This window comes from Crocuta crocuta, unplaced genomic scaffold (genome assembly GCF_008692635.1).
Source record: "Crocuta crocuta isolate KB4526 unplaced genomic scaffold, BGI_CrCroc_1.0 scaffold217, whole genome shotgun sequence".
Lineage (NCBI taxonomy): Eukaryota > Metazoa > Chordata > Mammalia > Carnivora > Hyaenidae > Crocuta > Crocuta crocuta.
In genome coordinates this window covers 3,154,215-3,175,872 of record NW_027532208.1, presented here as the reverse complement: position 1 = coordinate 3,175,872, position 21,658 = coordinate 3,154,215, and the positions used below count along the sequence as shown (strand labels likewise).

Below are 21,658 nucleotides of genomic sequence, written 5' to 3'. Positions count from 1 at the left end.
ATCCCAAGCAGGCACCTTGCCATCAGTGCAGAGCCTGATGTGGAGCTTGAACCCACGAACCGTGAGATCATGAGCTGAGCTGAATCAAGAGTCGGACGCTTCACCGACTGAGCCACCCTGGCGCCCCAGTTTCTTCACCCATAAAGGAAGCTTGGAACTCGGTCATCTGCCAGAGCCCTCGCAGCTCTGAATGCGGACTTAGGGGACACTGTGGATTCTACCACTCACTGCCTTCTTACTTCTCTTGGACAGGTATCATGGCCCAGGTGGCAGTGCCTGCCCTGCCCGTGGAGAACGCCGAGTCCTCAGAGAGCAGGATGGTGGTGACGTTCCTCGTGTCCGCTCTGGAGTCCATGGTGAGGTGGTCTGCAGTTCTACGCGTTGTCCCCTAGTCGGACCACTGTCGAAATCACAGAACTGGGCCACGCTCTGACGCTCGGCTTCGGTTCTGTACCCTGTGTGTGTAACTGTACCCCTCTGCATAGAGGTCATGGGCTCGGCAGATCGTTTCAGAGCTGCTTCTTGCATGGTGGAAGTAATTCTATTGGTGTGAACTTTCCAGATCTGAACATTTAATGAAGGCACCTCTGTTCCTTTGTTTGAGAACGTTTTTGCTCTAAATTCAGAAGTAAACCCATAGGCCCTCTCTACCCATCTGTGTAGGTCCAATGTGTAAAATGTACCTCGTGGGTAAAAACATGGTGAGAAACTTACATAACCTCAAAGTATCTGATCACAAGATACTTACTGATTAGAAAGGGAAAATCAGAACCTTAATAATAGTGGAGAAACCTGAGAAACACCCCTTTATGATCAAGCGAGCAGAGTGGACATCAGTGTTAATGGGACAGACCGACGTCCCGAGCCTCCCGGCATGGGCACTCCGGGAAGGGGCGTCACCATTTCTGTGGCGTTCCTGCCGAAAATGCAGGGCCCGAATCTATTGGGAAAACACCAGGCAAAGCCAAATTCAGGGACATTCTGCAAAATGACTGGGCCGGACTTTTTTTTTTTTTCCTTTTTAAATGTTTATTCATTTTTGCGAGAGAGACAGAACACAAGTAGGGGAGGGGCAGAGACAGAGAGGGAGATGCAGAATCTGAAGCAGGCTCCAGGCTCCAGGCTGTCAGCACAGAGCCCGACGTGGGGCTCGAACTCACTATGAGATCATAACCTGAACCTAAGTTGGACGCTTAACCGACTGAGCCACCCAGGCGCCCCTGGGCCAGACTTTTAATAATTGTCCACGTCGTGAAAGACAAAGACTGGAGAACCATTTCAGACTGGGGAGACCGAAGAATCAGGACGTCATGTAGAAACTGTGGCCCTGGGTTGGATCATTGACCAGAAAAAGTAAATAGATTTATTCGTTTTTCTTTTTCTGTAAAGAACGTTATTGGGTGGGAGCGCCTGGCTGGCTCAGTCACAGGACTCATGACCCAGAGGCCATGAGTTCAACCCCCACGCTGGGTGCAGAGATTACTTAAAAGTAAATAAACTTAAAAATTATGGGGTCAGTTGGCAAAATACCAAACACACACGCAGCTCCCTCTCATACACACGTACCTGTGCACATGCACACACATTGACGCCCCAGACCCATCATATTTAAACTAGAAAACCAAAGGTAAAGCGAAATTTTGAAAGCAACCCAAAGTAGACTGAACAACGGCCCCAAAGGTGTTCACGTCCTCACCCCCAGTGCCTGTGAATGCTCTTATTCGGCAAAAGGAACCTTACAGATGTGATTAAGGTAAGGATCTTGAGATAGGGACGCTATCTTAGGTTATCTGAGGGTGGGTAAAATTAAAAAAAAAAAAAACTTGGAATAAGTTTTAAAAGAAAGTGTCAGGATCTGTTTGAAGAGCAAACTGGAGATATTTTACCTGAGAACTGACCACCTTCCTTCTTGACACATGTTGATGAAGCCTTCTGCCTGGAGGCCCCCTTACAGGCACTGGGGCCACAAGCTTTGAAAAGACAGAGAAGGTCCTCTGTACACGATCCCATGTCCTATTTGGGGAGGCAGACCCTAGACAAATTCCACGTGGATATGTTTATTTCGGTAAATACAATAAGAAGAGGGTCAGGAAACAGATTTGGAGCGAGAACGGGGGTTATGACGGGTGGTCTCGGGGAGGTCCTGGGCAGTTGCCATTTATGCAAAGGCATGGATGAGATGGAGAAGTAGGCCAGGCAGGGATCCGGTGGCAGAGTGCTGGGTGAGAACAGCTTGTGCAAAGGCCCTGAGGTAGGAACAGGTGTGGTATTTTTAAGGAGCATCAAGAAGTCCAGTAACGCTGCAGCAGGGGGAGGAAAAGAGAGGTGGCCAGAGGTAAGGTTAACAAGGCGCCAGGTGGCCAGATTGTGTAGAGCTCTGGGCTTTTCTCCTCAGTGCTCTGGGAAGCCATCGGAAGGCTCTGAGAGGAGGAGTCATTTGGGGAAGTGGTTCCGATGGGAGATTTCAGTGGCGTGGACTAGGCTGGGAATGGCGGAGGTGGGAATTGATGGTTCCAGAAGGATCTGTGGAGTGGACAGGCCTCAGCAGTTGGGTTGGATGTGAGCTGTGAGGTTTTCTTGGGGAAAAGAAAGTCAAGAGTATTTTTTTATTGTGGTAAGATACATAGATAAAGATCACACAATTTACTGGTTTCACTTTTAAGTGCACAGTTCAGGGGCATGAAATGCAGCCACATTGATGTGCTGCGCTAGTCACCGTCCCTCTCCAGAGCTTTTCCCTCTTCCTCAAAGGACACTCTTNACCCTATGGAAAGAAAGGAGAGCTGTGCTGCTGTTGTTGTTAAGAGTTTATTTGGGGGGCATCTGGGGGACTCAGTCCGTTAAGCATCCGACTTCAGCTCAGGTCATGGTATCACAGTTCATGGGTTCGAGCCCTGCATCGGGCTCTGTGCTGAACATTTGCTCAGAGCCTGGAGCCTGCTTCTGATTCTGTGTCTCCTTCTCTCTCTGTCTCTCCTTTGTTCACACTCTGTCTCACTCTGTCTCTCAAAAATAAATAAATGTAAAAAAAATATTTTTTAAAGACTACTTTTAAGGGGCGCCTGGGTGGCTCAGCCAGGTGAGCCTCCGACTCTTGGTTTTTGCTCAGGTCATGATCTCATGGTTCATGAATTTGAGCCCCGTATCAGGCTCCATGCTGACAGTGCAGAGCCTGCTTGGGATTCTCTCTCTCCCTCTCTCTGCCCCTTCCATGCTCTTGCTTGCTCTTTGTCTCTCTCAAAATAAGTAAAATAAACTTTAAAAAAAATTTTTTTAAAGATTTTATTTTGGGGTGCCTGGGTGGCTCAGTCAGTTAAATGTCTGACTTCAGCTCAGGTCATGATCTCATGGTTTGTGAGTTCAAGCCCCGTGTCAGGCTCTGTGCTGAGAGCTCAGAGCTTGGAGCCTGTTTCGGATGCTGTATCTCCCTCTCTCTCTACTTCTTCCTTACTCAGGCTCTGTCTATCTCTCTCTCAATAAATAAGCATTTAAAAATTAAAAAAAAAAGATTTTATTTTTAAGTAATCTCTACTGCCCACATGAGGCTTGAACTCACAACTCTGAGACCCAGTGTCACATGCTCTACCAACTGAGCCCGCCAGGCACCCCTATTTTCTTACATAATACATTTTTATTTAGGAATACTTTGTTTTTATTTTCATTTTGAGTGAAAGCGTGCACGTGCAAGTGGGGAAAAGGGCACAGGGAGGGAGAGAGAATCCCAAGTAGGCTCCACGCTCAGCACAGAGCCCGACACAGGGCTTGAACTCACAAACCGTGAGATCGTGACCTGTGCCAAAGGCAGAGGTTTAACTGAGTGAGCCACTCAGGCGCCCCAATATTTTATTACTTTTAAGCAATCTCTACACTGAGCTTGGGGATCAAACTCACAACCGCAAGATCAAGACTGGCACACTCCAGCCACTGAGCCAGCCAGCCTCATCCACTCTTTGGTGCCCTTTCTCTGTCCAGAGTCCACCTGTGGCATCACATTGCTTCCAGTCATCCAGTCTCCTTAGGCACCTCTGACAGCTTCTCAGTCTTACCTTGGTTTTTATGACCTTGACAGTTTAGAAGAGGTCAGGCCTTTTATGGAACCTTTGTCAATCTGGGTTTCTCTGAGGTTTCACCTCCTGTTTGAACTGGGGTTTTGGAAAAAGACTACAGAGGTGAGATACCCCCCCAACCCACCCGATCATGTTGTATCAGGGGCACATGACGTCACTGCGACCTGTTGCTGGTGGGGCTCACCTTGGTCTCTTCATCAGGGCGGTGTGATGGTTTGCTTTATGTGTCAACCCGACGGGGCCACAGGATATCCATTATTTCTGAGGGTGCCTGTGAGGTGTTTTGGGAAGAGATTAGCACTTGAATTGCTGGGCAGAGCAAGGCAGGTGGCCCTCCTCACTGTGGGTGGGCATCCCGCAGCCCGTGGGGAGCCCGAATAAAACAGAGTCCGCTTTCTGCCCAACTGCTTGAGCGGGGACGTCCGTCTTCTGCCCTTGCCCTCCTGATTCTTGGGCCTTTGGACTCAGAGTCGAAATCTATACTGTCAGCTCTCCGACTCTCAGAACTTGAACTTGGAACTGCCCTACCAGCTATCTTGTGTCTGTAGCATGTGGATGGCCTGTCATGGGACTTCTCAGCCTCCATTATCACTTGGCCAGTTCCTTAGAAGGAACCGCATATTAGAGAGAGAGAGGGAGGGAGAGAGAGAGAGAGAGAGAGATCATCTCTGGTTAGTTCTGTCTCTCTGGAGAATTCCAACACAAGTAGTGTCCGCCATGTTTCTTCATCATCCAGTTACTATATTTACCCCTCTGCATCTGGTTCTCAGGAAGCAGGTCACAAAGTCCAGCCCATGAGTGATGATCCTTAGTGTTCATGGCCTCTCTCAGTGCTGGTGGGAGTGTAAGCCCCACTGAAATGTTCTTGTAATATGCTTGAAGAACCTTGAAAGAATTTATACCCTTTGGGGCCCATGGGTGGCTCAGTTGGTTGAGCGTCCAGCTTCCTGCTTTGGATCCTCTGTTCCCCTCTCTCTCTGCCCCTCTCCTGCTTGACCTCTCTCAAAAATGAATAATTTTTTTTATTAATTAAAAAAAAAAGAATTTACCCCCATTGACTCAGGTATTCCACTTGCAGGATTGCATTCTGCAGAAATAACCAAACATGCACAGGGGCGCCTGAGTGGCTCATTTAAACGTCCAGCTTCGGCTCAGGTCATGATCTCGCGGTTTGTGGGTTCAAGCCCTGCGTTGGGCTCTGTGCTGATAACTAGCTCAGAGCCTGGAGGCTGTCTTCAGATTCTGTGTCCCCCTCTCTTTCTGTCCCTCTCCTGCTCATGCTGTCTCTCTCTCTCTCTCTCAAAAATAAATTAGGGGTGCCTGGGTGGCTCAGTTGGTTAAGTGTCCACCTTCAGCTTAAAAATACATAAAAATAAGTAAAATAAATAAAATAATAAAATATAAAATAAATTTTTAAAAATTAAAAAAATGCACAGAAATGTTGACATTCTTTTTTAAACAGTATTTATTTATTTAAGTAATCCCTATATCCAATGGGGGATCAAACTCCCCACCTTGAGATCAAGGGTCACATGTTCCACCAACTGAGCCAGCCAGGTGCCCCAAAATATTTACATTCTTGACATGTAGTGTTGTTTTTTTACAGGAAAAAGGCTTTTCATGAATGCTGTGGTTAAGCTACAGCATATACATAGGAAAGAATAGTGTGTGTTCATTCAAAAACCATATTGCTCAGGGGGCGCCTGGATGGCTCAGTCGGTTAAGTATCTGACTTCGGCTCAGGTCATGATCTTGTGGTTTGTGAGTTCAAGCCCCATGTCCAGCTCTGTGCTGACAGAACAGAGCCTGGAGCCTGCCTCTGATTCTGTGACCGTCTCTTTCTGCCCCTCCCCTGCTTTCTCTCTCTCTCTCTCTCTCTCAAAAATAAACATTTAAAAAAATCAAATTGCTCAGAATCATAAATGCTCAAAAGTAATGATGAAGAGCTAAAGCAGAATACCAGCCCACAGAGAGTACTGCAATCCAGTTTTGTTTGTAAAAATTACGTGTGTGCATGTGCGTACTTCAAAATGTGACTAGGGGCTAATTCTGGGTAATGGGATTACAGGTGACTTCTTTTTTTTCTTCTGTGTACTTTTTTGTTTCTGCGAATGTGTTTATAATATGCATATTTTACGATGAGGAAAAAACATCGTTTGAAAGGTCTTTTCTACCAACCATGCCCTAAGTAAGGCTGCAAATGGGCGAGTTTGGGGCACCTGCGTGGCTCAGTCCATTAAGCTCCTGACTCTTCTTATTTTTTTAATGTTTTATTTATTTCTGAGAGAGAGAGAGAGAGAGAGACAGCCTGAGCGGTGGGTGGGTGGGGGGTGGTTAGAGCTCTGAACTGGCTGTCAGCACAGAGCCTGACGTGGGGCTCAAACCCACAAGTCGTGAGATCTTGACCTGAGCCGAAATTAGATGCTTAACCAACTGAGCCACCCAGGCGCCCCAAGCTCCTGACTCTTGATTTTGGCTCAGGTCATGATCCCAAGGTCGTGGGATCAAGCCATGCATCAGAGCCTGCTTGGGATTGTCTCTCTCTCTTTCCCCTCTCCCTGCCCCTCCCTCCCTCCCTTTCTCCCTCCCTCTCTCTCCCTCTCTGTCTCTCTCTTTCTGTCTCTCAAAAGTAAATAAATATTTTTTAAAAATGAACGACTCCACCCGATCCCAGGTTCTATATTTTGGGTAGGTTAGATGCTGAATGTTGGGCTCATTCGACACAAGCACAGAGAGATTCGCCACGAAGCTAATGGGGCTTCTGCGTCCTGCTCTCTTCCTGCACCCCTCCCCCCGAGGCTGTGGGAGCCCCTGCAGCACGCGCACGTTTGTATTTGTACAGATTGCAAGGTGAGGTGTCTTAGCCACATCAGCACCGGTTGCTGCCTCCTGCCCCCCCGTCCTCGCCCCCACCACCCCCGAATCCGCTTCCCGCTGGGCCGTCAAGTCCCACAGACCAGTGCCTTGAATGATGTACGCTTGCTGTGGGACAGTTCTGGAGTCCAGGAGGCAGGCAGTGGGGTTTTGTGGGGCTCCAGTCAGAGGGCCACGCGGGTTCCATTCCTTCTAGAGGCTTCGAGGGAGACCACACGGCTTGCCTTTTCCAACTCCTGGAGGCCGTCCCCGTTTCTTGGCTCACGGTCCCTTCCAGCCAGGGTACCCTCTGCCCTCTGTTTCCCTTGTCACCTCTTCTTCTTCCACCTCCCTCTGGGCCCTTGTCAAGGGGTCCACCTCGGGAGTCCAAGATCACCCCCTAAACATAATCACATCTGCAAAGCCCCTGTTGCCCCACGAGGGAATAATTCATGGGCTCTGGGGATTATGACAGGGACATCTTTGGGGGGGCATTATTGTGCCTCCCAGGATCCCCTGTGGCAGGGGATACTGGAGTGGACACGGGCACCTTCAGGGTCTCAAAAGTGGAAGGTCGGTTGGGTATGTTTAGTTTTAGTTTAGCATTGTTAGGTGGCTTGCTGTTATTTCTGTGTCGAGGTGAGCTATTGTGAGGCACCCCAGCATGGCATGGGTTCCAGGAATATTCTTATGGTCCATTGGGTCAACTCACCCAGCAATGGGACATCAAGGGGGTATGTTACGACCTGAGGTCACCCTGTGGTGTGAACATGTGCTCAACTCCAGAAGGATGTAAGGAGCAGAGGAAAAATAGGTCTTAAACATACGGAGCCAGAGGCGCCTGGGGGGCTCAGATGGTTGAACGTCTGACTCTTGATTTTGGCTCAGGTCGTGATCCCAGGGTCATGGGATTGAGCCCTGCATTGGACTCTGTGCCGAGCATGGAGCCTGCTTAAGATTCTCTCTCTCCCTCTGCCCCTCTTCCCTGCTTATGCGCTCGCGCGCCCTCGCTCTCTCTCTTGAATGAATGAATGAATGAATGAGTGAATCAATGAGTGAATGAAGCCAGAAGCTAGTCCTGGAAAATTCTTTCAATCATTAAATGGGTAAACTGTAAATAGGGGACTTGTTTCTCATTGATGCCTGTAGCATATGCAGTCATAAATACACCACCCATTCTTTTAATTCTTGGAAGGAGTTACACACAGTAGAATTTATCAGAATTCTTTTTTTTTTTAATGTTTTATTTATTTCTAGGAGAGAGAGAGAGACAGCGTGAGCAGGGGAGGGTCAGAGAGAGAGGGAGTCACAGACTGAAACAGGCTCCAGGCTCTGAGCTGGCAGTCAGCACAGAGCCCGACGCGGGGCTCGAACCCACGAACCGCGAGATCATGACCCAAGCGAAAGTCGGACGCCCAACCGACTAAGCCACCCAGGCGCCCCAGAATTTATCAGAATTCTTGTCTGTAGGGCATATCCTCTAGCAGTACGATGAATAGCAAGTGTCTTACAAATGAATTTGCATGTTTTATGCATCCCTACCATCAATAATAACAATGTAATCAGCAATGTTGGAGGAAATGTTAAATTATTTCTCTTTTCTCTATATAGAGAATATTATAAAATTTTTGTCACGGGAAGAGGCAATCAAAGAGTCTATAGCCAAAAATATAGGGGAAAAGGGTGTTGGAGAGGCATGTCAGCTGGTAAAAATACTGCACCCAGTTCTGACAAGCAGCAAGCAGCTCTCGGACCCCAGCTGGGTGTCCTGCAATTTAACTCAGTTCTGACTCGTACCGGAGAGAGCATCAGATCCCACAGGTTAAGGGCTCAGCCCTCTGAGGCCACCCATCACTTCAGATGCTAACATCAAGTCCACGTTGTCAGCTGGGCTTCTGACCTATGGCTACAGATCGGAAGCTCCATAGACCCCTTCGTTGGGTTTGATTAATTGGCTAGAGCATCTCACAGAACTCAGAAGCTTCTTACTTACTGGATTACTGACTCATTACAAAAGGATGTAAGTCAGGAACAGCCTGAGATGTAGGGGGAAGTGTGCAAAGCTTCCTCGTCCTCTCCCAGCTAGTCACTCTCCCTAAATCACCAGGTGTGCAACCCAGGAGATCCCGACCCTGCCCTTTTGGGGTTTTTTGGAGGCTCCATAGTATAGGCACAATTGACTGCAACACTGGCCACTAGGGATTGAAATTAACCCCTCCCTATCCCTCTGCTCCTTCCCAGAGGCCAGGGGGCGGGGCTAACATGCTACTCCTCCAGTCACGTGGTCGGTTCCCCTGGCAACCAGCCCCATCAGGTGCCCATCTTGGGTTACCTCCTCAACCAGGACAAAAGACACTTTTATTGCTCTTTCAGGAAATTCCTAGACTTTCAGGAGCTCTGTGCTGGGAACAGTGGATAAAGACCAAATACATATTTCTTAGGTGGTTAATAAAAATAAGTTCTTCTCTGGGTTTTATGATGTTTAAAGTATTTGCTTAGTGGGTGCCTTTCATTTTTTTCCCCTGGGGGATTTTTCTCATTAAAAAAACTTTTTTTAACGTTTATTTATTTATGTTTTTGAGAGACAGAGAAAGCACAAATGGGGAGGGGCAGAGAGGAGAGGAAGACAAAGAATCCACAGCAAGCTCTAGGCTCTGAGCTGTCAGCACAGAATCAGACACAGGACTCGAACCCATGAACAATGAGATCATGACCTGAGCCAAAGTCGGACACTTAACTGAGCCACCCAGGTGCCCCTGTATTTTTTTTTAATTGAGTAGTCTCTATACATAATGTGGGGCTCAAACTTACAACCCTGAGATCAAGAGTCTCATGATTGGGGTACCTGGGTGGCTCAGTCAGTTGGGAGTCTAACTCTTGATTTCGGCTCAGGTCATGATCCTAGAGTCATGGGATGGAGCCCTGCGTTGGGCTCTGTGCTGGCAGTGCAGAGCCTGCTTGGGATTCTCTCTCTCTGCCCCTCCTCTGCCTGCACTCTCTCTCTGTCTCTCAAAATAAATAAACATTAAAAAGAAATAAGAGTTGATGGCTTCAAAAAGGAAAGTTAAAAAAAGTCTTATAACTCTACCAACTGAGTCAGCCAGGAGCTCCCATATTCTTTTCTTAAAGCAGACCAATTAGGCGCCACAAAATCTGGTGTATCATATTTCCATTCTTTGTTTCTATTTCAGTGTAAAGAGCTGGCCAAGTCCAAGGCAGAAGTGGCCTGCATCGCAGTGTACGAGACAGATGTGTTTGTCGTTGGAACCGAGAGAGGACGAGCCTTTGTAACGGCCAGGACGGATTTACAGAAGGATTTTGCAAACTACTGTAGGTGTTAACAGTTTGATCCTTTGTATTCATAATTCTTAAAATATTTGCAGGCAAGACTTATGTAATGTTTTCTTTTAAAATAGCCTCAGAAGGGGCACCTGGGTGGCTGCTGGGCGGTTAAGCATCCAACTTCAGCTCAGGTCATGATCTCGCGGCTTGTGGTTCAAGCTCCACGTCGGGCTCTGTTCTGACAGCTCAGAGCCTGGAGCCTGTTTCGGATTCTGTGTCTCCCTCTCTCTCTGCCCCTTCCCTACTCCTTCTCTTTCTCTCTCTCTCTCTCTCTCTCAAAAATAAGTATTAAAAAACACTTTTTAAAAAATAGCCTACGCGTTATCCTGAAAATGCTTCTGATACATATCTTTTGACTTGGCATACCGGTGAATATCTGCGTAACACTGATAGGTCCAAGAAACATGGGCAATGTATTCTGTACTTTGTCTTCAGACGCACCCTGGTTTTGTAAAATAAATTTGAGGAACATAGAGTAAATTGTCTTTGATTCCTAAAATAAACCCACGTTAAAATAAATTCTTATTTTACTTGTTCCCAGAGGAAAGGAAATAAAACTCTGGGCTTTTCAGCTAGTTCATTGAGTTAATAACCATTTTCCCTTTTTTCACTAGGATATCTTCAGAGCCTTTTTTTTTTTTAATGCTTCTTTATTTTTGAGAGAGAGACACACAGAGTATGAGCAGGGGAGGAGGAGCAGAGAGAGGGGGAGACACAGACTCTGAAGCAGGCTCTGAGCTGTCAGCACAGAGCCCGATGTGGGATTCAAACTCACACACTGTGAGACCATGACCTGAGCTGCAGTCAGACGCTTGACCAACTGAGTCCCCCAGGTGCCCCTTCAGAGCTTTTAATGTGTTACAGGTGTCAGGGAGCGCCGGTGAGTGTATGTAGCCATATGTGCCAGAAACTAGTCTAGGATGTTAAAACCTACACCTGGTATAGCAATGGTTTCTACCATGGTAGCTCATCCACCCAGCACCTTAGTATTTTCTGGAACCAAGAAAGGGAAAGAAAACCCACTAAGGTTTCTCTAAGGATATAATGCCAGTGGGAGGGACTGTAGAGAGAGAGCGAAGATACAGCCATAGATGTTTCCAAGGGTTGTCAGAGGGAATGTGAACATAAATAAATAAAGATTTACATATGTCAAGACCATATGTATGTATGTGACGGACAGAGGGATTGATTGATTCAGATTGGTTTCCAAGACCAAAATTAGAGTCTCCACAATCAGGAAGATAGGTTCAAATATGAAGCAATATTTATATGATATAGTAAGTGTATAATGGATGAACAGGAAGGGTGTTCTCAATTCATAACGTCAGCTGCCATTTGGATTCCTAATTACAGACTTCAAGTTTCACAGTTACATGCTAATTTTTCAGATATAGGTCCATTCATACTTTCTATTTATTTTTTTATTTTTTTTAAATGTTTTATTTATTTCTGAGAGAGAGAGACAGCATGTGCAGGGGAGGGTCAGAGAGAGAGGGAGACACAGAATCCAAAGAGGGCTCCAGGCTCTGAGCTGTCAGCACAGAGCCCAATGCGGGGCTCAAACCCATGAGCCATGAGATCATGACTTGCGCTAAAGTTGGACGCTTAACCCACTGAGTCACCCAAGCACCTCTCAACTTTATTCTTAACTTGTTCATTCATGAATGTTGTCTAATTTGTTGGGGAAAAATTGGTTTCTAGTATTTGCTTTGTAATTTTAGTGTCTGTATTAATGTCTCTGCTTTTGTCCCCCGGTGAAGCTCCTCCTGTGGTCCCTTTCAGACCATACAGCAAATAGCAGTTTTGTTATCATTTCCTTTCAGCTACTGCTATTCCCTATGTTGAATTATTTATAGTTCTTTATCAGTAGATTCATTTCAGAGGTGATCACCATGTTATCCTGTTCATCATAAATACCCTGTTTTTGGGCTGTTTGGGTGGCTCAGTCAGTTGAACATCCCAGCTTCAGCTCAGGTCATGATCTCACGGCCCGTGAGGTCAGGCCCCGCATCGGGCTCTGTGCTGACGGCTAAGAGCCTGGAGCCTGCTTCAGATTCTGTGTCTCCCCGCCTCTCTGCCCACCCTCCTCCCCACCCACCCCCACCCCCCGCTTGTGGTCTGTCTGTCTTTCTCTCTCAAAAACAAATAAACATTTTATTTAAAAAAAATCTTGCTTTAGGGGCACCTGGCTGGCTTAGTCAGTAGGACACATGAGCCTTGGTCTTGGGGGTCATGTGTTTGTTCGAATCCCACGTTGGGGGTCATTTACTTATAAAAAAAATTCTTGTTTTATGTTTATCCATTTATCCCCTCTTTCCTGTATGATACCAGGAGCATAGACCCTGAGGGAATGTTCGGAACAAGTGCTTGGAGACTGACTCTGCCTTTTGCTCACTTATAGGCATTGCTGAAGGGGTGCGTGAGGCCAAATCCCCACGCCCTGCGAACGGGATGCAGATTGACTCAGGAGAAACGGAAATACTCAGAAAAGCAGTTGAAGACTATTTCTGCTTTTGTTACGGTAAAGTTCACCCCCAGCATTAGTTACCGGCATAGCTCACCAAGGAGTAGGAATGTTACAGATCACCTTATTGATGTGACTGTTTAGATGCCTCTAACTTCTTTTAAAGGTTTATTTTTGAGAGAGACAGACAGACAGACTGTGAGTGGGGGAGGGGCAGAGAAAGAGGGAGGCACAGAATCTAAAGCAGGCTCCAGGCTCTGAGCTGTTAGCACAGAGTCTGACGTGGGGCTCCAACTCACCAACGGCGAGATCATGACCTGAGCCGAAGCTGGACGCTCCACGCACTGAGCCCCCCAGGCGCCCCTAGATGCCTCTAACATTTAAAATTCTACATTCTCCTTAAGCCAAGAGCCAGTTCCTCGTGGACATCTTCCAGAGACAGCTTGATCTCTGCTGGGCCGTGGAAATGTCTGATAGATCAGACTTCATTCTTTGTTCTTGCCTCCCATTTTAGGGAGCCCCCCGCCACAGGGCCAATGCAATTGTACTTGACACTTGAATAGTGTAGGGGTTCGGGCACCTATCCACACTGCAGTCAAAAATCCATATCTAATTTTTGACTCCTCTAAAACATAGCTACTAATAACCTACTGTTGACTGGAAACCTTACTGGTAACAAAAATAGTCAATTAATATGTATTATGTGTGTTATATGTATTATACAGTGTATTTCTACAATAGAGTAAGCTAGAGGAAGGAAAGTGTTACTATGAAAATTGTAAGGAAAATTGTACCGGCTGGGTCAGTCGGTAGAGCGTGTGACTCTTGATCTGTCCGTTGTCAATTTGAGCCCCACAATGGGTGTAGAGATTACTTTAAAAAAATAAATACTTAGAAAAAAAAAGAAATAGAGGGGTGCCAGGGTGGCTCAATCAGTTGAGCAACCAACTTTGCTTTAGGTCATGATCTCACAGTTCATGGGTTTGAGCCCATGTCGGGCTCTGTGCTGTTAGCTCAGAGCCTGGAACCTGCTTCAGATTCTGTGTCTCTCTCTCTCTCTGCCCCTCCCCCCTCTCATTCTCTCTCTCTCTCTCTCTCTCTCTCTCAAAAATAAATAAGCATTAAAAAAGAAAGAAACAGAGAAAATGCATTTACAGTATTATGTATTTATTGAAAAAAGGCTACGCATAAGTGGACCGGCACAATTCAAACCTGTGTTGTTCACGGGTGAACTGTATTAAAGATGTTCATTGCTGGATTAGGCACCAGCCTCAACCTTATTCGTCTTTCCACCTACTCATGTCTTTTTTTTTTTTAATGTTTTTTATTTATTTCTGAGAGAGAGAGAGAGACAGCATGAGCAGGGGAGGGTCAGAGAGAGAGGGAGACACAGAATCTGAAACAGGCTCCAGGCTCTGAGCTGTCAGCACAGAGCCCGACACGGGGCTCGAACCCACAAACTGTGAGATCAAGACCTGAGCCAAAGTTGGGCGCTCCACTGACTGAGCCACCCCGCCGCCCCTCATGTCTTTTTTTTTTTTAATGTTTATTTACTTGTGAGAGAGTGAGAGAGAGAGAGAGAAAGCATGTGAGTGGGGAGGAACAGAGAGAGAGGGAGACACAGAATCCAAAGCAGGCTCCAGGCTCTGAGCCACTAGCACAGAGCCCAACGCAGGGTCTGAACCCACAAACCATGCGATCATGACCTGAGCCAAAGTCAGAGACTTAATCCACTGAGTCATGTAGGTGCCCTCTATTATTTTCTTAGTTTAGAGGGAGAGAGAAGATATGTGCACACACGGGGGTGAAGGGCAGAGGGGGAAAGAGAAAGAGAGAGACAGAGACTGAGAGAGAGAATACCAAGCAGGCTTTTACACTCAGCAAAGAGCCGGACGCGGGGCTTGATCCCACCATCCTGATACCGTGACCTGAGCTAAAATCAAAAGTCAGATGCGTAACTGACTGAGCCTCCCGGACGCCCAGCCACCGGTGTTTCTTTATTGCACCGGATGAAACTGACAGGTAGGGCCACCTTCCTACCCTCTAAAGACACCACGCCCCTCCTTGTAGGTAAAGCCTTGGGGACAACAGCGATGGTGCCCGTTCCCTACGACAGGATCCTGAGAGACCCGGCGGCGGTGGCCGTGCAGGGGCTTCCAGAAGGAGTGGCCTTCCAGCACCCTGGGAACTATGGTCTCGCCACCCTGAAATGGATTTTGGAGAACAAGGCGGGGATCTCGTTCATCATAAACAGGTGGCGGGCTCCATCCCCTCATCAGGGCCAGTTTGCTTGCAGCTAAAGCGACAGCTTAATTTCAGTTTGCTTGTTAATTGTGTCCTGTTATACTCAGAGGTTGGTTATTCAGGGTTTCATCTCTTTCTTGTGTGTTCCTGCCGGCTAATAGTGTCGGTTTTCTTGCAGGCCTTTCCTAGGCCCAGCGACTCAGCTCGGTAAGTGACGGCTTCTCACACTTGGTGACTGCCCATGTCTGCTAAACCAGACCTGCTTTTCATTAAAAAAAAAAAAATTGTTTTAATGTTTTATTTATTTTTGAGAGACTGAGAGAGACAGTATGAGCAGGGGAGGGTCAGAGAGAGGGAGACACAGAGTCTGAAACAGGCTTCAGGCTCTGAGCTGTCAGCACAGAAACCAATGCGGGGCCCGAACCCACAAACCGTGAGATCATGACCTGAGCCGAAGTCAGATGCTTCACCGACTGAGCCCCTCCAAGGCGTACCCCCCCAGCCCTGCTTTTCTTACTTGAAACGCAAGTTGGGCACATTCTAAAGCTGGTGTGTCCCTTGCCTTCTCACTACCTGGGAAGCAGCTTCTGACACCCTGGGGCGGGGGCCGGGGTCTTGCGGGGTGCGCAGCTCAGGGAAGGACACGCCCCGACGAGCTGGGACGGGATTCCACCCCCACGGTCCAACCACAGAGGGCAGGATCACAATGACGCCGGGTCACTCACGGGTCCTGTGACCTGCAGCCACCGGCCGCGCACCGTGAGGTGAGGAGTGGATGGAGGGCGGACAGCCGTTTCTCGTGCTCCAGAGACTCATAGTCTAGAAGCAACAAGACTGCCCCACAGAGAGCCAGGGGTGACCTGGGGTCTTTCCAGGACGGCTGGCGGAAACCCCACAAGTCCTGGGGAGGGTTTTGAGGTGTGCGCTCAGAGGGGCTTTGCGGAGGCACCACGTGGCTCTCAGCACACTGGTTCTGCCGGAAAGCCCGTCCACACAGCCCAGGCAGAAGGTAACGTGGCTGGGTGTTTGACGCCGAGTTTGAGAACCCAGGGCACTTCATAATCTCCTTAACTTACAATGATGAAGGAACCAAAACAATACTGATTTTTCCAGGAGCGTTTGGAGATCCCCCTCTGCCCACTGCTTATTTCCCCAGATTATTAATCTGGAGCGTAGTTGGAAACTGCGGGCCATGCCTGTCTGTGAGAGACCAGGTCTGGTCCAAGAGGGTGCTGTGCTGAGACTACATAGGGACAGACAGACGCCCAGGGAGGGGGGTGCAGAGTTCGCAGGCACACGCAGGAGCACACAGGGCCTGGGCCACTCACAGAGCAGTCATTTCCAGAGCAATGGAAAGTACCCAGAATTCCCTAGCTCATGTTAAAGGGCAGCCCTGAGGGGGAGGGGCGGCAGGTGACTGAGTGACTGTGGCCCCTGTCGACTCCTCAGCCCCCACTCTGCCCACACACATGGCCCCAGGACACGGGGCTGCTTTGGATCAGTCTCTCCCCAGTATATTCTGTAAAGGCCTAGGCTGGAGTTCTGTCCTCTCTGTATGTACTTTCACGTTACGTGCCTCACGTATTGTCATTTTCAAGGTGTGGAAAGGGGCTAGTGTGTGTCTTCTTGTGCCTGCACAGGTGGGTCTGTGGTGGTCACAGATGCTAAGAGATCAGTGGCGTCGCCAAGTGAAAGGTAAGGGACATAAAGAATAAAATCCGCATCTAACCCCAGAGTGTTAGGTTTTAGACCATGGAAAGTTTCCCTTGTTTTGTTATATATTCTTTTTTTTTTTTTTAATGTTTTTTATTTATTTCTAGGAGAGAGAGAGAGAGAGAGACAGCGTGAGCAGGGGAGGGTCAGAGAGAGAGGGAGTCACAGACTGAAACAGGCTCCAGGCTCTGAGCTGGCAGTCAGCACAGAGCCCGATGCGGGGCTCGAACCCACGAACCGCGAGATCATGACCCAAGTGAAAGTCGGACGCTCAACCGACTAAGCCACCCAGGCGCCCCTTGTTATATATTCGTTATTGAAAAGGATGTTTGGGATTTTAAGGCTATGTTCAATGGACACCTTTAATTGTATAACACATTATTAAAAAAAGTTTTTTAATGTTTATTTTTGAGAGACAGAGCATGAGCAGGGAAGGAGTAGAGAGAGGGAGACACAGAACCTGAAGCAGCTTCCAGGCTCTGAGCTGTCAGCACAGAGCCCGACATGGGGCTTGAACCCACGAACTGTGAGATCATGGCCTGAGCTGAAGTCGGACGCTTAACCGACTGAGCCACCCAGGCGTCCCCTGTATGACAAATTATTAAGAAAGCGAACGTCAAATTAACGAGTTGGTTTTGCGTTGAGCTGGCTGGTGGGGAGGTAGGACGGCATGGAGATCTGGAGGTTGGGGGGTTTGAGCACAGTGCGTCCAGTTCTCTGTGCTCACTTGTCACGCGGCTGGCTTGTGTTGACAAGGTTCCCTTCTGCTTTCAGCTGTGGCCCCATCAGTGTGAAAACGGAACCCATGGAAGACTCAGGTACGTACACTGGTGCTTGTAGAGTCAGGTATTTGGCAGGTTATCATTTGACCCCTTTCTTTTTGTTTTACTTCTAAAACATGGACTCTCAGTAAACTAAGAATGAGGGGGGAATGCTTCCTCAGTTTGATTTTTAAAATCTACAAAAAGCGGACAGCTGACCTCACACTTAGTGGTGAGAAGCTAGAAGTTTTCACACTGAGATCAAGAACGAGGAAGGATGGGGGCGCCTGGGTGGCTTAGTCGGTTAAGCGTCCGACTTTCGCTTAGGTCATGATCTCGCGGTTCGTGGGTTCGAGCCCCGCGTCGGGCTCTGTGCTGACTGCCAGCTCAGAGCCTGGAGCCTGTTTCAGTCTGTGACTCCCTCTCTCTCTGACCCTCCCCTGCTCACGCTGTCTCTCTCTCTCTCTCCCAATAAATAAAACATTAAAAAAAAAAAAAATTTTTTAAAAAGAACGAGGAAGGATGTCCCCTCTTGCACTTCCTTCCAGCACTGCACTGAAAGTCCTTGCTGATTCAATGGGACAAGAAAAGGAAATAGAAGGCTCACAGATTGGGGATGATGAAAATAACTGCCTTTGTTCATAGGCGACACGGTCGTCTATATAGACAGTCCTGGGGCGCCCGGGTGGCTCAGTCGGTTGAGTGGCCAGCTCTTGATTTTGGCTCAGGTCATGATCTCACGGTTGTGGGATCGAGCCCCACGTCAGGTTCCGTGCTGAATGTGGAGCCTGGTTGGGATCCTCTCTCTGTCCCTCCCCCGATTGCTCTCTCTGTCTTTCTCTCAAATAAAAATAAATTTTAAGAAAATCCCAAAGAATTGACCAATGAAAGGGGTGGTGGTGATTAGGGCACTAAATAACCTCAACAGGGGCCTTATCCCGGCCTCCCCCTATTCCTTAAAGAAAGAAAAATAGTAGTAATTAGAGGGAAAATGTTAAAAGGTCAAAAAAATATTTTAGTTGCAAATGCTTGAGGGATGGGAAAATCTTTGAAAGCATTAAAAGTGCAAAGGTTAGAAAACTAAAAATAACCAAGTACATAAAACCAAAATTCAAAATCAAGTCAATAAAATTGGACACAGGCTGGGGTGCCTGGCTGGCTCAGTCAGAGGAGTGTGTGACCCCTGCTGTCAGGATTGTGAGTTTGAGCCCCATGCTGGGCATAGAGCTTACTTAAAAAAAAAAAAGAGTGGTACCTGGGTGACTCAGTCGGTTAGGCATCCAACCAACTCTTTGATTTCAGCTCAGGTCATGATTTCACGGTTGGTGAGATGGAGCCCCAAGTCAGGCTCCGTGCTGACAGGGCAGAGCCCACTTGGGATTCTCTCTCCCTGCTCCTCCCCTGCCAGGCTCACTGTCTTTATCTCTCTCTCTCTCTCCGCTCACTCTCAAAATAAATAAACTTTAAGAAAAAAATAAGCCTCTTTTTTTCTTTAAGCTCTACACCAAATGTGGGACTTGAACTCACAACCCCGAGATCAAGACCTGCACACTCCTCTGAGTGAGCCAGCCGGGTGCTACGAGGCCTCTTTTGTTGATTCCTCCTTTTGGAGATGTGGTTCAGTTTTAACAAAAATATGCTCACTGTTAAACATGACTCTACCTTGGATTTCACAATGCCGTTCAAATTCGTCTCCAGCTGCCTGCCGGCTCCTGAGAGCCTCATTTCTTGTGATGTTTCCGCACCACTTGCTACGCAGAGCATGTGTTGAAATGGTTTTGAGTTTCACATTTCTCTCTTTCTCGTCTGTCTTTCCCTCCCTCCCCAAAACAGAGAGGCTTCAAACAGCGATCAGTCTTTCTGACGACTCCATGCATTGCCTGGGCACCCGTCTGCTCCCACCTGACCTCGCTCCTGGGGCTGAGGCCACTGGGAGAGCTGGGCCTCTGTCCGCTTGGCCTCACACCCTCCTGGAGGCTGGCCCAGGCATGTGTTCATGGCAGCTCAGATCCGAAGTCGCAGCACTTTCTAGGACTCGGCTCACGTCCTGTTGGCCAACGTGCCGTTGGCCAAAGTGAGCCACATGACGAGGCCCAGCTTTACCAAGCAGAGAAGTAGCCTCCACTTCGAGAAAAGAGCAGGGGAGGGGTACCTGGGTGGCTCAGTCAGTTAAGTGTCTGACTTCAGTTCGGGTCATGATCTCACGGTTCGTGGGTTGGAGCCCCGCGTTGGGCTCTGTGCTGACAGCTCGGAGCCTGGAGCCTGCTTTGGATTCTGTGTGTGTGTGTGTGTGTGTGTGCGCGCGCCTGGAGCCTGCTTTGGATTCTGTGTGTGTGTGTGTGTGTGTGTGTGTGTGTGTGTGTGTGTCTGCCCCTCCTCACTCATACTCTGTATCTATCTCTCAAAAATGAATAAATGTTAAAAAAATTTTTTAAAAAGGTGACGTGCAAACGCAGGTCCCATTGAAGAAGAATATTTACCATATTTTACATAAACGCACATATGTAGGGAGCTGTATGGAAAGGGAAATTTTTCCCAAAGTGGGAACTAGACCTTCTTCTTCCCTTCTTTCCCTCCCTCCCTCCTTCTATTCCTTTCTTCATTCTTCTCTCCCTTCTTCCTTCTTTCCTTTTAATATTGATTTTATAGTGTTTTGTTTCTGTTTCTTATATTCTTATACAGGTAAGCCGTTTGTTCAGTGTGTGAGCTCTACAGTGTTTTGCTGACAATCACATTGCTCTGTTGATCAAGGAAGAGACTAGAAGCTGTACCAGCCGATCCTACTTCTCTGTGGCCTAACCTATGATTTTATGATTTTTTTGCTTCCAAAGGCACAGCACTGAAAGCAACAGCTGTGTCAGTCAAGAAGGAATCAGAAGATCCTAATTACTATCCATATAATGTGCAAGGTAATCCCATTTTATTTTAATTTTCTTTTCCAAATGTTTGTGATAGAAAATTTTTTTGTTGTTGTACTTTTTAAAAGCAATTTATTTTGAGAGAGGGGGGACATAGAGAGTGAGCAGGGGAGGGGCAGAGGAAGAGGGGAGACACTGGTCCCAAGCCGGCTCTGAGCTGTCACGCAGAGCCCGATGTCAGGCTCGAACTCGCAACCACGAGATCGTGACCTGAGCCGAAATCAAGAGTCAGATGCTCAACTGACTGAGCCACCCAGATGCCCCTGAGATGGAAAATTTTAATTAGCCCCCTTCTGGAAAACAGGCTGAAGCAATATGTTTACTGGGATCTAGCATACTGCCATTTAAAGTAGAGCAGTTTACAGTTATGAAATGGCATTCAGCCTAAATCCACATGCTTCAAGGCAAATATGAAGGTAGAGGTATTCCGGTGCATTTTACCTGAGTTTGTTGAGCACTCTTATCTTTTGTGTTCCAAAATACTTCCCCCAACCCTCTCCTGTCCTGTGTGTCCCCTAAGTTACCGAGAAAATATCAAAAGATCAAATAATTCAGGTACCCGTTCTTAATAATATTTGCTTCGTTGATGTCGTACAAGTTAAACAGGGAGCAGCAGACGCTGACTAGCGGCACAGGTGGGTGGTCTGTGCCCTCGCCTGGCTTGGTCCTCTCCCCAGAGACCAGACCCCTGCTGGACCCCAGCACAGTACCAGTTTGATGGCACGGTGTTGTGGCCGATGGTTCTAATTCCTCAAACATGACCAGGTTTGAAGTGCTTCTTACAAAGTCTTAATTTTGAAACTTTCCTGCAACATTACAGAGCCCTGCAACTTAGAAGGTTTTTCGGGGTGCTGGGTGGCTCAATCAGTTGAATGACCCACTCTTGGTTTTGACTCAGGTCATGATCTCAACAGTTTGTGAGTTCGAGCCCCATGTTGGGCTCTGTGCTGACAGAGTGGAGCCTCCTTGGGGTTCTCTCTCTCTGTCTCTCTCTTAAAATAAATAAATAAACCACTTTTTTCAAAAACTCTGAAGACCGGTGAAAGTGTCCATTGTCGCGGCACCTGGGTGGCTCAGTTGACTGAGTGTCTGACTTTGGCTCAGGTCCCAACCTTACGATTCATGGGTTTGAGCCCCGCATCGGGCTCTGTGCTGACGGCTCGGAGCTTGGAGCCTGCTTCAGATTCTGTGTCTCCCTCTCTCTCTGCCCCTCCCACGCTCAGGTTCTGTCTCTCCCCAAAATAAGTAAACGTCAAAAGAAATTTTTTAAAAAGTAAGTGTCCATTGTAATTTCTC

At 47.7% G+C, this 21,658-nt stretch overlaps 1 protein-coding gene across 5 annotated transcripts in view; it reads left to right on the top strand.

Moving 5' to 3' along the window:
* Positions 1 to 257: 257 nt before the first annotated feature.
* The window catches only part of LOC144242816 (general transcription factor II-I repeat domain-containing protein 2B), a 50,703-nt gene continuing 29,302 nt past the window's right edge, over positions 258 to 21,658 (top strand). For all 5 annotated transcript variants that reach the window (XM_077777830.1, XM_077777829.1, XM_077777833.1 and 2 more), the window contains exons 1-8: positions 258 to 356; positions 10,112 to 10,250; positions 12,664 to 12,783; positions 14,797 to 14,980; positions 15,149 to 15,177; positions 16,611 to 16,665; positions 17,458 to 17,501; positions 20,276 to 20,353. In XM_077777830.1, the coding sequence (XP_077633956.1) occupies positions 258 to 356; positions 10,112 to 10,250; positions 12,664 to 12,783; positions 14,797 to 14,980; positions 15,149 to 15,177; positions 16,611 to 16,665; positions 17,458 to 17,501; positions 20,276 to 20,353 (748 nt within the window). The remainder of the gene's footprint in view (positions 357 to 10,111; positions 10,251 to 12,663; positions 12,784 to 14,796; positions 14,981 to 15,148; positions 15,178 to 16,610; positions 16,666 to 17,457; positions 17,502 to 20,275; positions 20,354 to 21,658) is intronic.